The sequence below is a fragment of the Mustela putorius genome, unplaced genomic scaffold (genome assembly GCF_011764305.1).
Source record: "Mustela putorius furo isolate JIRA1106 unplaced genomic scaffold, ASM1176430v1.1 tig00003863_pilon_pilon_pilon, whole genome shotgun sequence".
In the NCBI taxonomy this organism is placed as follows: domain Eukaryota; kingdom Metazoa; phylum Chordata; class Mammalia; order Carnivora; family Mustelidae; genus Mustela; species Mustela putorius.
Window position 1 is genome coordinate 6,051,761 of NW_025422015.1, and position 14,931 is coordinate 6,066,691.

Sequence of the window (14,931 nt, forward strand, 5' to 3'; positions counted from 1 at the left end):
AAGGAAAAGGGAAAGAAAAAAAAAAGGTGTGTGTGTCAGTGTGTGTGGGGGGGGTAGTAAGTTAAAATACACTAGCAAACAATTAACCAAATTTAGAATATGGGAAATTCTATAGGACAAATGGACAGCTTTGTTTTATTTTGTTTTTAAGAATTTATTTATTTGAGGGAGATTGGAGAGGGAGGGAAAAAGCAGAGGGCAGGGGTAGAGGGAGAGGGAAACAGAAACTTAGGCAGACTCTGCCTTGAATGTGGAGCCCGACATAGGACTTGATCTCACAACCCTGAGATCAGGACCTGAGCTGAAACCAAGAGTTGCACACTCAACCGATTATGCCATACAGGCTCCCCCAAATGGATGAGTTTTGTCAGTAAATAAGTGGTACTTTAAAAAACAAAGGGGTCTTTTAAAATTAAAAGGTACGAAAAAGACTGAAAAAAAAACTAAAAAGATGCAAAGTCTGGACCTTGTTTGGATCCTGATTTAAGCAAATTAACCATAAAACAATTTTTTTAAAACACTTGGTAGAGTCTGAGCATGAACTATGTGTAAGATATTAATATACTAAGGAACATTTTTAGGTATGATATAGTATTGTAGTCATGTTATTAAAGTAATCAGATTTATACTTAAATATTTAGGGGTGAATAATATCATGTTTGGGATCTGGTTTTAAATAGTTCAGCAAGAATGAAACAAAGATAAAACGGGATTAACAAATTATGGGTAATTATTAAAGGTGACGATGGCTACATGAGGGTTCATTATATTATTCTATTTGTATATGTGGTGTTGGAAACTTTCCACATTAAAAAGTTAAAACAGAATGGGCGCCTGGGTGGCTCAGTGGGTTAAGCCGCTGCCTTCGGCTCAGGTCATGATCTCGGGGGTCCTGGGATCGAGGCCCGCGTCGGGCTCTCTGCTCAGCGGGGAGCCTGCTTCCCTCTCTCTCTCTGCCTGCCTCTCTGTCTACTTGTGATCTCTCTCTGTCAAATAAATAAATAAAATCTTTAAAAAAAAAAAAAAAAAAAAGTTAAAACAGAAAAAAGTTAAGGTTACTATTCCACAACTAATGTAAAAAAAGGCCTTTAATAGATATAACTACACACAATCCAAGGGTTTTCAAACAGTGTTCCAGAAAGTCATTAAGGTTCCAAAAAAGCCTATTAGTGATAACACACAAATGCATACTGAAGGATGGGTGTGCTTTGGGGAAAGAGTTTTAGAGAACTAAATTTTTCACATAGACTGCTTTACAAAGAGGTTCTTGACTGAAGAGTGAAAAACACTTGTGTTATGAAAAAGAGTTCTGGATTAAATATAAATAGCAGCTTTCAGCAGACTCTTACAATAATCAGTTATGAGGTTTAATAATTTCTACTAATAAGATAGTAAGTATGGCCTAGAATAGGGAAGTAGTCAAAGAAACAAAATAAGTCCTACAATATCTGGCTTTCCTGATCCAGAAATCAAAGGACAAGAAGGAAGCTTCTGAAGGTGCTAATCCTCAACCTACAGTCAGTACTGTACCATCTTAATTCCAAAAAAGCTTCAGGAATCTTTTTTTTTTTTTTTTTAAGATTTTATTTATTTATTTGTCAGGCATAGAGGGAGAGCGAGCGAGTGAGCACAGGCAGACAGAGAGGCAGGCAGAGGCAGAGGGAGAAGCAGGCTCCCTGCCGAGCAAGGAGCCTGATGTGGGACTAGATCCCAGGACGCTGGGATCATGACCTGAGCCGAAGGCAGCCGCTTAACCAACTGAGCCACCCAGGCGTCCCAGGAATCTTTTTTTAAAGTACCATGTTTGCATATAAGATTTGTTTTTTTTTTTTTAAAAAGGAAGTATGCTGGGGCGCCTGGGTGGCTCAGTGGGTTAAAACCTCTGCCTTTGGTTCAGGTTATGATCCCTGGATCAGGCCCAGCATCAGGCTCTCTGCTCAGCAGGGAGCCTGCTTCTCCCCCCCTCTCTCTGCCTGCCTCTCTGCCTACTTGTGATCTCTATCACATAAATTAAAAAAAAAAAAGAAGTATGATGATTTATTATTAAAGTCCCATCCAGAGGTAAAATGTCAAGGCCTTCAATCACAATTGCTACCTTTTTTAATATTTTTATCAGCCTAGCTAATATTTTTCTGGATAACCCATGTTTATCTCTAAATTCTCAAACTAAGTTTTTTAGTTCTTTTTTTTTATAATTATGAAAAATTTTAAAAGCACAAATACATTGAATACACTTTTTTCCTTATATACAGTCACCAACTTTATATATTGTGCCAACTGTTTTACAAAACCATCTGAAAATAGGCTGTAGACATCACGATACTTCACCCCAAAATACTTCAGCATGAATCTGCTAAAAAAAACTAGGACATCTCCCTTTGCAACCACATCACCATTAACACACTCAAGAAAATAATCAACTTAGTATCATCTAACATACACACCATACTCGAATTTCAACAGTACCCAAAATGTTTTTTTCTTTAATATTCTTTTTTTTTTTAAGACTTTATTTATTTATTTGACAGAGAGAGAGAGATCACAAGCAAGCAGAGAGGCAGAGATAGAGGGGGAAGCAGGCTCCCCGCTGAGCAGAGAGCCCCATGTGGGGCCCAATCCCAGGACCCTGAGATAACAATCTGAGCCGAAGGCAGAGGCTTAACCCACTGAGCCACCCAGGTACCCTCCAAAATATTCTTTACAGCTGTTTCTTCCCTAGTCCTTTCAAGGTTCATGCACTTGATTTGTCAATATTAAATATTCCTCCCTCAATTCTCCTCTACCCACCACTTCTCTACTCTTCAGAACAACTGACTCCTTTAAGAAGTCCTGTTTGACTGTTCCACATAATACCCCATATTCTAGATTTCCTCAATTTCCTCAGGGTTAGACTCAGATCCAAGACTTATCAAGAACAGCACACGAGGCTTGCTAGGCACCTCCCACTGTATCACATCAGGAAGCACATAATGTTGGGCCACCTCACCTCTGGACTTGCCAAGCTCAACCCACTCAGTCAATGTGGTAACAACTAGATCACTCTATTTTAAAGGCCTAATTTTCTCTTTGTAATCAGTAATATGTACAGTAATAATTTGAGACTTGAACACTTTTGTTCCAATAACCTTCCCCTAAATTGTTTTAATTGATGATCTCTGCCCAATTCAATCATTATATTGATGACTACAAAATAATAATTTTTTAAAAAGTTCTATTATTCCCTCCATATGTATTAATTGCCATTCTTCTTTTTTTCATTTTTGTCTCTGACTTGCTTTTTTAAAAAATCCCTATGAACTCATGTATTTTTGTTTCTTAATTCACAATGTTATAATCCATTATCTTCATTATCTATCATTTTTCAATTTTCAAATTGTCTACAATTTGATCTCTGGGAATCTCTTCAAACCTGCTCCTATGTCCTTCCAACATCACCTCATAAACCTCTGAGTACTTCCTCACTTTCTAGTATTCAGTTACTTCTCCAAGGAGCTCTAGTCTCGTTTAGTGAGAAATGATATTGAGGATTCAATATCTGCTCACATCTACCGGGCTGCCATTTTAACAGGTTGCTTTTAATCTCTTGCCCAATGCATACAGCGCATTTTCAATTAAGACTCTGGAAAATACTCCAGGATTATAGATACTTCTAAGCAAGTCTGTGATTTCAAAGTTCATTAAACAGAGATGTCATTTCTCTCTGCTCTTCACTTTCTGTTTTTCTTTAAACACTTCTCAGATCTATGCAATAAATGATACAAAATCACAAATGCTTGTTCGCATAACACAATCATTACTGTTTTATTCTCCTCACATCCTGGTTCAGCAAGCATCAAAGGACAGTATAGTATTACTGTTTGTACATACATACATACATATAGATGCACTGTGTGACTATATACATACACATAAATACACACATTTTCCTTATTAAGAGACAGCGGTAAGGATATATAAGTGATTAAAAAATGCATCCTTTTTAGCTGCCTGCGTGGCTCCCAGTGGGTTAAGCATCTGCCTTCAGGGCAGGTCATCATCCCAGGGTCCTGGGATTGAGCCCCACATCTGCCTCCCTGCTTAATGGGGAGTCTGCTTCTTCCTCTCCCTCTGCCTCTCTTCCTGCTTGTGCTCACTTGCATGTGCATGCTCTCATTCTCTCAAATAAATAAAATCTTTAAAAGTAAATAAATAAAATAAGTAAATCAATATTTTTAAAAAAACAAAACTATTCCTATTCCATGGTCAAAAAACACAAAGAAGTGGGCATCTGGCTGGCTCAGTCAGAGAAGCATGCAACTCTTGATCTTGGAGTTGGAGAGTTCAAGCACAGAGATTACGTAAATAAACTTAAAACAAGAGAGAGAATGAGAAGAAAGCAGAAACTGGTAACATGTAGAGGGTACAGAGTGAAAAGGAGATCTCACTTTCAATACCAACCCTCTAATCATCTACTTGTGACCTTAGAATAAACCGTTTTTAGTTTTCATGCCTAGAGGAAGACATATGTGTGTATGTAATGTGCAGATTTGATTTTCGTATATTATAGAATACTATAAATACTCTTCTGTACTCTACTTTTATACTTAATATTTCCTGAACATCTTGCCATATTGGGACTTGCAGAGATTCCTCATTTAACAACTTTGCAGTATATCTCACTGTATGGATGTACTACAATTATTAACCATCCATTATTAGTGGACTATCAATGATCACTATTTTTTTCCCTTTATAACTAATGGGAACAATGAACATCTTTAGTCATTTTGTACCTATAAAAATATACCATAGGATAAATATCTTGAAATAAAACTGAAGAGTGAAAGGTTTATCTATTTCACATTTTATAAATTTGCCTAATTGCCTTCCAACACTATCAATTTCCTCTCAACAAAAAAGTATGTAACTGTTTCCCTCTTTCCAATATAAAGTATTAAACTTTTTGACCTCTGACAATCTGATAGGTGAAAAATGGTACTTCACTACAATTCTAATGTGTGATTTACTAAGCATATAAATATAAATGAAAATGACGTTTTTTTTCATTTGTTTAAGCGCTAATGTCATCTGTATTTCTTTTTCTATGAACTATCATTCTTGTACTTTGTACTTTAACTACATTCTTTTGGGTTCACCAGTCTTTCACTTCTTACTTTACAGGATACACACCCACATTTGTATATGGAAATATGCCCTAGATTGTTGTATGTATTATAAATATTTCCTGGGGTGCCTGGGTGGCTCAGTGGGTTAAGCCGCTGCCTTCGGCTCAGGTCATGATCTCAGGGTCCTGGGATCTAATCCCGCGTCGGGCTCTCTGCTCAGCAGGGAGCCTGCTTCCTCCTCTCTCTCTCTCTGCCTGCCTCTCTGTGTACTTGTGATCTCTCTCTGTCAAATAAATAAAATCTTTTAAAAAAATAAATAAATAATTATTTCCCTCAGTTTTTCTTCTTTTAATTTTGCTTGTAACATCTTTTTCTCTGCAGAAATCCTAAATTTTTATGTTGCAAAATACATGTTTTTAATGGCTCCTCTTTTGTCATGTTTTATAAAGTCATTTCTAGAGGCACCCGGTGGCTCAATCGTTAAGCGTCTGCCTTTGGCTTGGATCATGATCCCAGGGTTCTGGGATGGAGCTCTGCATCAGACTCTCTCGCTATGTCTCTGTCAAATAAATAAATAAAATCTTTAAAAAATAAAAAGTCATTTCTAGGGGCACCTGGGTGGCTCAGGCTCTTGATTTTAGCTGAGGTCATGATCTCAGGGTCATGAGAGCCCCACACCAGACTCCACACTCAGCAGGGAGCTGACTCCCCCCTTCCGTCTAAAATAAATAAATAAATCTTTTGAAAATAAATTTAGAAATAAAGTTTGTTTGTTTGTTTTTTTTTAAGATTTTATTCATTTGTTTGACAGAGACAGCAAGAGAGGGAACATAGGCAGGGGGACAGTGGAAGAGGGAAAAGCAGGCTTCCTGCTGAGCACGGAGCCCAATGTAGGGCTCAATCCCAGGACCCTGGAATCATGCCTTGAGCTGAAAGTAGACACTTTACAAGTGAGCCGCCCAGGCACCCCAAGTCATTTCTATTTAAAGTTCATAAATAATGATTTTCCTATATTTTCACCTAGTGTAATTATCAGTTCATCATAAATATATGTAAATTTATTTTAATATAAAGAAGGCTTTACATTTAAATAAGAGCTTCTCCAATCCCAAATACTCTCAGAGAATCAGAAAAGCTATTGTTCTTCTCCCCCAAAACCAACAGAGTACTCATTCAAACACCTGACATTTAAAACCCAAGAAAATTCCCAACAGATTAAAAGTGCCAGATAACTTAAAATAGGTCCTTCTCAAAGTTATATAAAGCTTCATAGCTGCTATACTTGACCAATCCCTAATGGATTTTCCAAATAAGATATAAAAGAAATAATATTCAACTTAGATTTTTAAAATATATCCATTGTATTATTTATAATAGTCTCTTCCTTGGGGCACTTGGGAGGCTCAGTCAGTTAAGTGGCTGCCTTTGACTCAGGTTCCGATCCCAGGATCCTAGGATCGAGCGCCCCATCAGGCTCCTTGCTCAGTGAGGAGCCTGCTTCTCTCTCTGTCTGCTGCTTCCCTGGCTGTGCTCTTTCTCTCTGATAAATAAATAAAATCTTAATAAAATATATTCTTTTCCTTAATTTGTTCATCACTAAAGAACCTTTTATATCCCATTTTTATATGATTAGATAATAATGACAACCAACAAAAACTTTAATGACAATATCGACCAAGAAGACTTCTCTCTATATGTCATGTATTAAGAATAAGAGGTTCGGGGCGCCTGGGTGGCTCAGTGGATTAAGCCTCTGCCTTCAGCTCAGTTCATGATCTCAGGGTCCTGGGATTGAGCCCCACATCAGGCTCCTTGCTCAGTGGGGAGCCTGCTTCCCCCTCTCTCTCTGCCTGCCTCTCTGACAACTTGTGATCTCTCTCTCTCTGTCAAATAAATAAAATATTTTTTAAAAAGGTATTTATTTAAAACAAAAATGGTTCATTACCAATCTACATAACTCATAGATGATAAAATTGATCTAATTACAAATTCAACTTTTTTTTTTTTTAAGATTTTATTTATTTATTTGACAGAGAGAGATCACAAGTAGGCAGAGAGGCAGGCAGAGAGAGAGAGAGAGGAGGAAGCAGGCTCCCTGCTGAGCAGAGAGCCCGATGCGGGACTAGATCCCAGGACCCTGAGATCATGACCTGAGCCGAAGGCAGTGGCTTAACCCACTGAGCCACCAGGCACCCCAAATTCAACTTTTTTAAAAACCCTTTTTAATGAAGAAACATCTTAGAGGGAAAATGGGATCAATTTATCCAAATGACCAAAGTCAACTTACCATGTGTGGAGCACTGATTGTTGCTTGGAAACCTGCAAAAGAAGAAGAGAACTACTGACACATTCAGCTGCAAAAACATACCAGATACTCCACATAACTCCTTTCCTAACATTCACAAATTCTTTTTCATAATAATATTTTCTGTTTTTATGATCTCAAGAAAATAAAACTTTTATTTTGCATTTTAGAGTACTGTCAAGCAGCAGTTAAAACGAGAAAATACAACAACATGCCAAAGGCTAATATGCTCATTTAGTACAACACTCCCACTATTTCCAAAAATTTCTTCTGCCACAGTTAGCTAACATACAGTTGTCAAGAAGTTGAGTTGGTGTTTATGACTTGTTTTCTCTCCAGGTTTATAAAAAGAAAATAAACTTCTATATATATATATATCAGGCATGCAAAATCTCTGAAAATTACCTCCTATTTCTGGCAACTTATTGGGCAACTGGCAATCAGAGTAGCTTGAGACTAAAAAACTATCTCAGTTTACTCTATATACTATTGCGTGATGGTAATTCATAATCTTTTCTCAGTTTTTAGCTTTCAAGTTTTTTCTTCCAGTGCTGCTTTCTCGAAACTTATTTACCTGCTTCTGCATCTGAAGCAATTTTCACTGAGCGGTGGTAGCAGGTGCCTTCGGGGTTCAGAAGCTCCCCAGGATCTTCTCTGCTGTTAGAGTGCTTCAAAAGAAGAAAGCATGGCAGCTGGCAGACAGAATCCTGAGGCCCTTCTAAGCCTCAAAGGCGCCCACTGCCAAGGCTCAGCAGTTCATCAAAACCTGCTTCAGGAGAAGGAGTTAAATACCGAACTTACTAAAACCAAGCACAAACCAAAAAATTCAGGGCAAGTGAAGCAGAGAAGTCAGTAACCACTTAATTATACTTATTTCCTTTAATATTCATTTACAAAATTGATGTTAATGTCAAAAAAACTTTAGTCATTAAGGCCCTAAAGAAAGCTCAGCACTCAGCTTAAACTTAAATTTTCATTAAAAGTATGTTTCAAGGGGCGCCTGGGTGGCTCAATGGGTTAAATAAAGCCTCTGCCTTCGGCTCAGGTCATGATCCCAGAGTCCTGGGATGGAGCTCCACATCGGGCTCTCTGCTCAGCAGGGAGCCTGCTTTCCCTCCTCTCTCTCTTTCTCTGCCTCTCTGCCTACTTGTGATCTCTGCCAAATAAATAAATAAATATTTTTTTAAAAAGTATGTTTCAAGAAAAATATTTAAAATATTCTTTATAGGGGCGCCTGGGTGGCTCAGTGGGTTAGGCCTCTGCCTTCGGCTCAGGGTCCTGGGATCGAGCCCCGCATCAGGCTTTCTGCTCAGCTGGGACCTGCTTCCCCCTCCCTCTGCCTACTTGTGATCTCTGTCAAATAAATAAATAAAATATTTTTAAAAAAATAAAATAAAACTCTTTATATATACTATATATAGTTTGAAAAAAACAGAAAAAATAATACATAACATCATTTTATTGAAAATGCCTGTTTGGAATTATGACACTTAACTGAGGCATAAAATTCACACTAGCAAGGTAATAATAAATATCTGTGTCCCAGTCCATTTTTACTTAACAAAAATTATACAGTAAGTGAGCAAAAACGTGACATTTTGAGAAGTCCAGACCTTACCTATTGATTGTGGAGAATCCATATAAGGATTACATTTTGCATAGTGGGAACGGTCTGTGGCCAGCATTACTTCAAATACTTTATCTGTTTTGATGATTCCATTTTCTGAAATGAATGAGGCAAACATTTTAAGCTAGGAGTGAGATGCCTAGATGTACTTTAGAATTTACTTTGGTTGCACTGGAGAGCAAGATTGGAAGTTGTTGCAATGGCCCAGGTAAACACAACCTGGTCTTCAGTGATGACACAAGGATGAAGAAAAGTAGATGGATTTGAGTTATATTTAATAGATAATATATACCTAACTAACTAGCTTTGTAGGAAAGATAATGGGTAATGGTTCAGATGCACTGATTTGCAAACACTGATGTGCATACACTGATTTGCAAAATCCTGGAAAAGCAGCAGAGTTAAGGAGGAAAAGGATAACTTAGTTATTTGTTAGTGGCTATAAACCATGCAAGTGGAGATATACAGCAGTCCACTGAACACGTGGCTCTGGAGCTCAGGAAAGAGATCTAGGACAGTGATATAGACTTCTAGTAATATAGATGGTAACTGAAGCAATGAAAGTGAACTCAAGCAGTCAGGGAAGAATACACAAAGAAGAAAAACAAAAGCAAACATTGAAGAGATGTTCAAAGGAAGTGGAACCTTCAAAGATTATGACAAAAAGCAGCTACGTGATGAAAATCAAGTAGATAAACTGTTACAAAGCCCAAGAAAGCAAGGTCAATGATTATATTTGGCTCCCCCAATGAACTATAAATTCTTTGAGATTAAGTATACTATGTTAAACTCAAATAACCCTCATGGTACCATACACAGTTATTATTCAGTAAAGTCCTTATTAACTCACTCAATATGCTTATTGACTGTCTAATACATACCAGACACAATGGTACATAGGATTATTATATAGGATTAAAAATAAACAAGATAACATAATTATAATTTTACAATGTAAATAGGTGAATTATATAGTATAAAAGTATACTTTAGTAAAGCTGTTTAAAAAATAATTCAAAGGAGCCTGTGTGGCTCAGGTTTTTGTTTGTTTGTTTGGGCTCGATCCCAGGACCTTGGAATCGTGATCTGAGCCCAAGGCAGAGGCTTTAACCCACCCAGGCACCCTGGGTGGCTCAGCTGTTTAAGCGTCTGACTCTTGGTTTTGGCACAGGCTAGTTTTGGCACATGATCTTTGGGTCCTGAGATCAAGCCCCACCTTGAGCTCCATGCTTGGCAGAGTCTGCTTGTCCTTCTCCCTCTGCTCCTCCGCTTGCTTGCTGAATCTCTCTTTCTCCCTCATAAATAAATTTAAAAATTTACAAAAAATTCAATGGGACTACAAGTGGCATTAAGAAGCTTTGATTCTGGGGAAGAATGAAAAGGAAATAGGGAAAGAATGGTAACTTCTAGGGCACCTGGTGACTCAGTGGGTTAAAGCCTCTGCCTTCAGCTCAGGTCATAATCTCGGGGTCCTGGGATCAAGCCCTGCATCAGGCTCTCTGCTTGACAGGGAGCCTGCTTCCTCCTCCTCTCTCTCGGCCTGCCTCTCTGCCTACTTGTGATCTCTGTCTGTCAAATAAATAAATTAATTAATTAAATGGTGCCTTTTGGTGCAGCAATAAAGGAAAAAGAGAATTAAGGATCCTGTAGAAACAAGAGTAACAAGATGTGCCGACTCCTCCCCTTTTCCCAGTACTACTCCTAATATATCACCATCCATTAAAGAAACTGCAAGTCACTAAACTAAAAAAAAAGGTGTTCTGGAACTGTGTCCACAAAATGTTCAAAAATAGGAAAAAGAAAAAACCCAACTCCATTCAAAGATACTTTAAAAAAGAAAACAAAATGCAAATCAAAACATTTCAGCTGAGGGGCACTTCGTGGCTCAGCAGGTTGAGCATCCAACTCTTCGTTTCGTTTTGGCTCAGGTCAAGGTCTCTGGGTCACAAGACCAAGTCCCACCCACCCACCTTGAGCACCAAGCTCAGCAAGAAGTCTACTTAAGATTCTTTCCCCTCCCTGCTTCTGCTCTCTAGAATAAATACACAAAATTTTTTAAAAAATAAAAACGAAAAACAAGGGGTGCCTGGGTGGCTCAGTTGGGTAGGTATCTGACTTTGACTCAGATCATGATCTCATGGCCGTGTACCAAGCCCCAAGTCTATCTCGGCACTCAGTAGGGAGTCTGTTCCTCCCTCTCCCTCTGCCCCTCCCCCTGGCTCATGCTCTCTCTCTCAAATAAATAAAATATTTGAAAAATTAAAATTTAAAAAACACAGGGGCGCCTGGGTTGCTCAGTGGGTTAAAGCCTCTGCCTTCAGCTCAGGTCATGATCTCAGGGTCCTGGGATCAAGCCCTGCATCAGGCTCTCTGCTCGGCAGGGAGCCTGCTTCTTCCCTCTCTCTCTGCCTGCCTCTCTGCCTACCTGTGATCTCTATCAAATAAATAAATAAAATATTAAAAAAATTTAAAAAAACATATCAGCTGATTTAACAGAAACAATAATTTTAAAACTATACTCTAAGAAAAACAGCAGAAAGTAAGTGAAAGTATTACCAGGAAGAATCAACCTCACAACATATACTAATAAAACTATCAGACTTTAGAGGCACCTGGTGCCTCTGCTAGTTATGTGTAAACTCCTGATTTCAACACAGGTCATGATCTCAGGTTAGTGAATGGAGCCCCACAGTGCTGGGTGTGGATTCGCTCTCCTCCTTCTGCCCCTCTTCCCCCTGCCCCTGCACCCAAGCCTGGCTTGGGAGCACGCTCCCTCTAAAACAAAAACAAGCAACAACAACAAAAAAATACCATCAGACTAAAGGCATGGGGAAAAAAAATCCTCAGAACCTCAAGGGAAAAATTACCTAATAAGGGTTAAAAAAATAAGGGTTAAAAAAAAAAAGTTAGGCAACCATCAGACTTCCTAAGAGCGAAATTCAAATCAAAGCAAGAATGAAGTAACATTTTCAAGAAATTCAAGAAAACAAAGTGCAGGGGCACTTGGGTAGTTCAGTCAGTTAAGCATCTGACTCGGTTTCAGCTCAGGTCAGGATCTCAGGGTTCTGGGATCAAGCCCCAGATCAGGCGTGGCATTCAACGGGGAGTCTCCTTGAGATTCCTTCTCATTCTCTGCCTGTCCTCCGACCCCACCCCATACTTACTCACACTCTCTCAAATAAATAAGTAAATCTTAAAAAAAGGGGGGGGGGCAGAAAGAGAGAGAGAGAGAAAGGAAGGAAGGAAGGAGGAAAGAAGGAAGGAAGGAAAGAAAGACAAAAAGAAAGAAAATGCAAATCAACAATTAAAAGAAGCAAAGTACTGAGGCACCTGGCTGGCTTAGTGAATACAGCATGCAACTCTTGGTCTTGGGGTCATGAGTTCAATCACCACACTGGGCATAGAACTTACTTTAAAAAAAAAAAAATTTAAAAACCCCACAATAACAAAAAAACAACAAAAAAAGAAACTACCACTACATTCAACAACTTGGATAAATCTCAAAAGTACCAATCTCAGTGAAAGAAGTCAGACAAGGAAACTATACATTATATAATTCCATTTATATCTAATTCTAGAAAAGTCAAAACCATAGTGGCATAAGGCTGATCTATGATTGCTAGAGACAAGGGGTAAAAGGAGTAGATTAATTGCAAAGGCGCATCAGGAAACTGTAGGTAAAAGAAATGTTCTTTACCAGAGATCAGCAAATTTACATAAAAGTCCAAATAGTAAATATTTCAGGCTTTGCAGACCAAAGTCTCTGTTGCAAGAACTCAACTGTCAGTGTAGTATGGGAACAACCACAAACACCACCAAACAAAAGCTGTATTAAGAAAACTTTTACAACTAAAAACAGAGAGTTGGGGTGCCTAGGTAGCTCAGTCGGTTAAGTTGTGACTCTTGGTTTCAGCACAGGTCACGATCTCAGTATCCTGGGATCATGCCCCACTTTGGGCTCCATACTCAGCCAGGAGGCTGCTTCAGGATTCTCTCTCTCTCTTCGCCCCTCCCTCGGGCACTCACGCTCTCTCTACATAAAATAAATAAATACATCTAAATAAATAAACAGGGGCACCCGGGTGGTTCAGTTGTTTTAAGATCTGCCCTCTGCTGGGGTCATGATCCCAGGGTCCTGGGATAGAGCACTGCATCGGGCTCCCTGCTCTATGGGAAGCCTGCTTCTCCCTCTCCCATCCCCCCTGCTTGTATTCCCTCTCTCACTGCGTCTCTCTCTGTCAAATAAAGAAATAAAAATCTTTTAAAAAATAAATTAAATAAATAAATAAATAAATACAGACAGACAGACAGACAGTAGACCATATTGGCTTGTGCAGTGTAGTTTCCTGACCCTTGTTCTGTATCATTAGGGTGTTGTTCTGTATCATTAGGGTGTTGGGTTACAGAACTATATTTTCCAAATTGTAATATATTTTTTAAGTGTGCGTGTTGGGGGGGTCAGAGGGCAGGGAGAAAGAGAGAGGACAGTTAGTGCATGCAAACATACACACACCCACGATGGGGAGCAGGGTCCAGACCCGGCATTGTTGGGCTCCATCTCACAACCCTGAGATCAGAACCTGAGTCGAAATCAAGAGTCAGACACTTAACTGAGTCACCCAAGCACCCCCTGAATGGTTTTTTTCCCCCAAAGATTTTATTTATTGAGGAAGCGAAGGATAAGCAGGCTCTCCGCTGAGCAGAGAGCCCCACACAGGGCTTCCATCCCAGGATGCCAGGATCATGACCTGAGCTGAAGGCAGACGCTTAACCAACCAAGCCACCCACTCAGTTAAAAACCAAATGGTTTTTAAAAGCATGCCACTATTTATTAAAAAGCTGAACACATCAAGGCTTAGAATCAAGTTTTATTAGACCATTATTGGGTGGTTTCCAAAAATTCCACCACAAGATTCTTTTTATTTTTGCCCCAAATTCTGTATTTTGAAAGATGCCTAAACTAAGCTACATTTAATAAGTCATTTTGCCATTTTTGGTAATTTGACATATACAACTACCAGTGCCCTGAAATGTTTTTATCAAACAGCAAAATAATTTAATGTTTCACTTTTGGTGGTGAGCCTAATTACGAGTAAATGTGTAATTACCATTAGGCTCTCTAAAACAGTGAACAGCTTTAGAACCACCCATACCCAATCCTCCTGCGCCCTTGGGACCAAGGACCTTAATTAAATAATTATAATAATGGCTAATGTTGGTCCAAATATGCAAATGATCCAAAGGAGAAGTCAGCAGGATTCTAAAAGGAGAATGCAATAGAATCCAAGCCATAAGTCAAATAATAAGAAACTTGAAAAGATTAGAGCCATGATAAATGTCTGTTTCTCTTTTCTACTTGTGGGATGGTAGAAGGCTGCAGAGGGAGATAAATACCATGGAAAAAACAAAAATGTTTTAAGAGTCATGATTTAGATATGAAGAAAACTAAAATGTGACATGATTTCAAGCAACTGATCAAATGTAAAAAACAAGGAAAAATATCTGACTATTCCTCTACAATAGTTGGGGGGAGGTGGGTCTGTGATGTTGGAAACTCATAGTAGGGAATAAACTCATAGCAGAGTACATAACTCAGCCAAGTGTTGACATAGTCATACAATTGATGACTTAAAAATCAAGAAAATACAGAAAATTTATTTACTGCTGAGGACAAAATACAAATTATCAACTTTGACAATGTAAAAGAGCCACTAATAAGTTGGAAAATAAGGGGGAGAACTCCCTAGTATCCTTTCTTACAAAGTAGAAGGGTTACCAGAGATAGTGTTAGTTTATAAATTATGAAAAAAGAACTGAGGTTAAAGTATATTACTAAAAGTTGGAAAGGTCCACAAAAAAGGAAGCAAAAAATTACGATATAACTATATGAGGGA

The 14,931-nt window shown here is 38.5% G+C and overlaps 1 protein-coding gene across 2 annotated transcripts in view; it reads right to left on the bottom strand.

Annotated features, from left to right (window-relative positions):
- Window positions 1-14,931, bottom strand: part of PCMT1 (protein-L-isoaspartate (D-aspartate) O-methyltransferase) — a 44,600-nt gene that overhangs the window by 21,368 nt on the left and 8,301 nt on the right. For both annotated transcript variants that reach the window (XM_004752781.3, XM_004752782.3), the window contains exons 2-3: window positions 9,029-9,133; window positions 7,393-7,424 (exon numbers count right to left, since the gene is read on the bottom strand). In XM_004752781.3, the coding sequence (XP_004752838.1) occupies window positions 7,393-7,424; window positions 9,029-9,133 (137 nt within the window). The remainder of the gene's footprint in view (window positions 1-7,392; window positions 7,425-9,028; window positions 9,134-14,931) is intronic.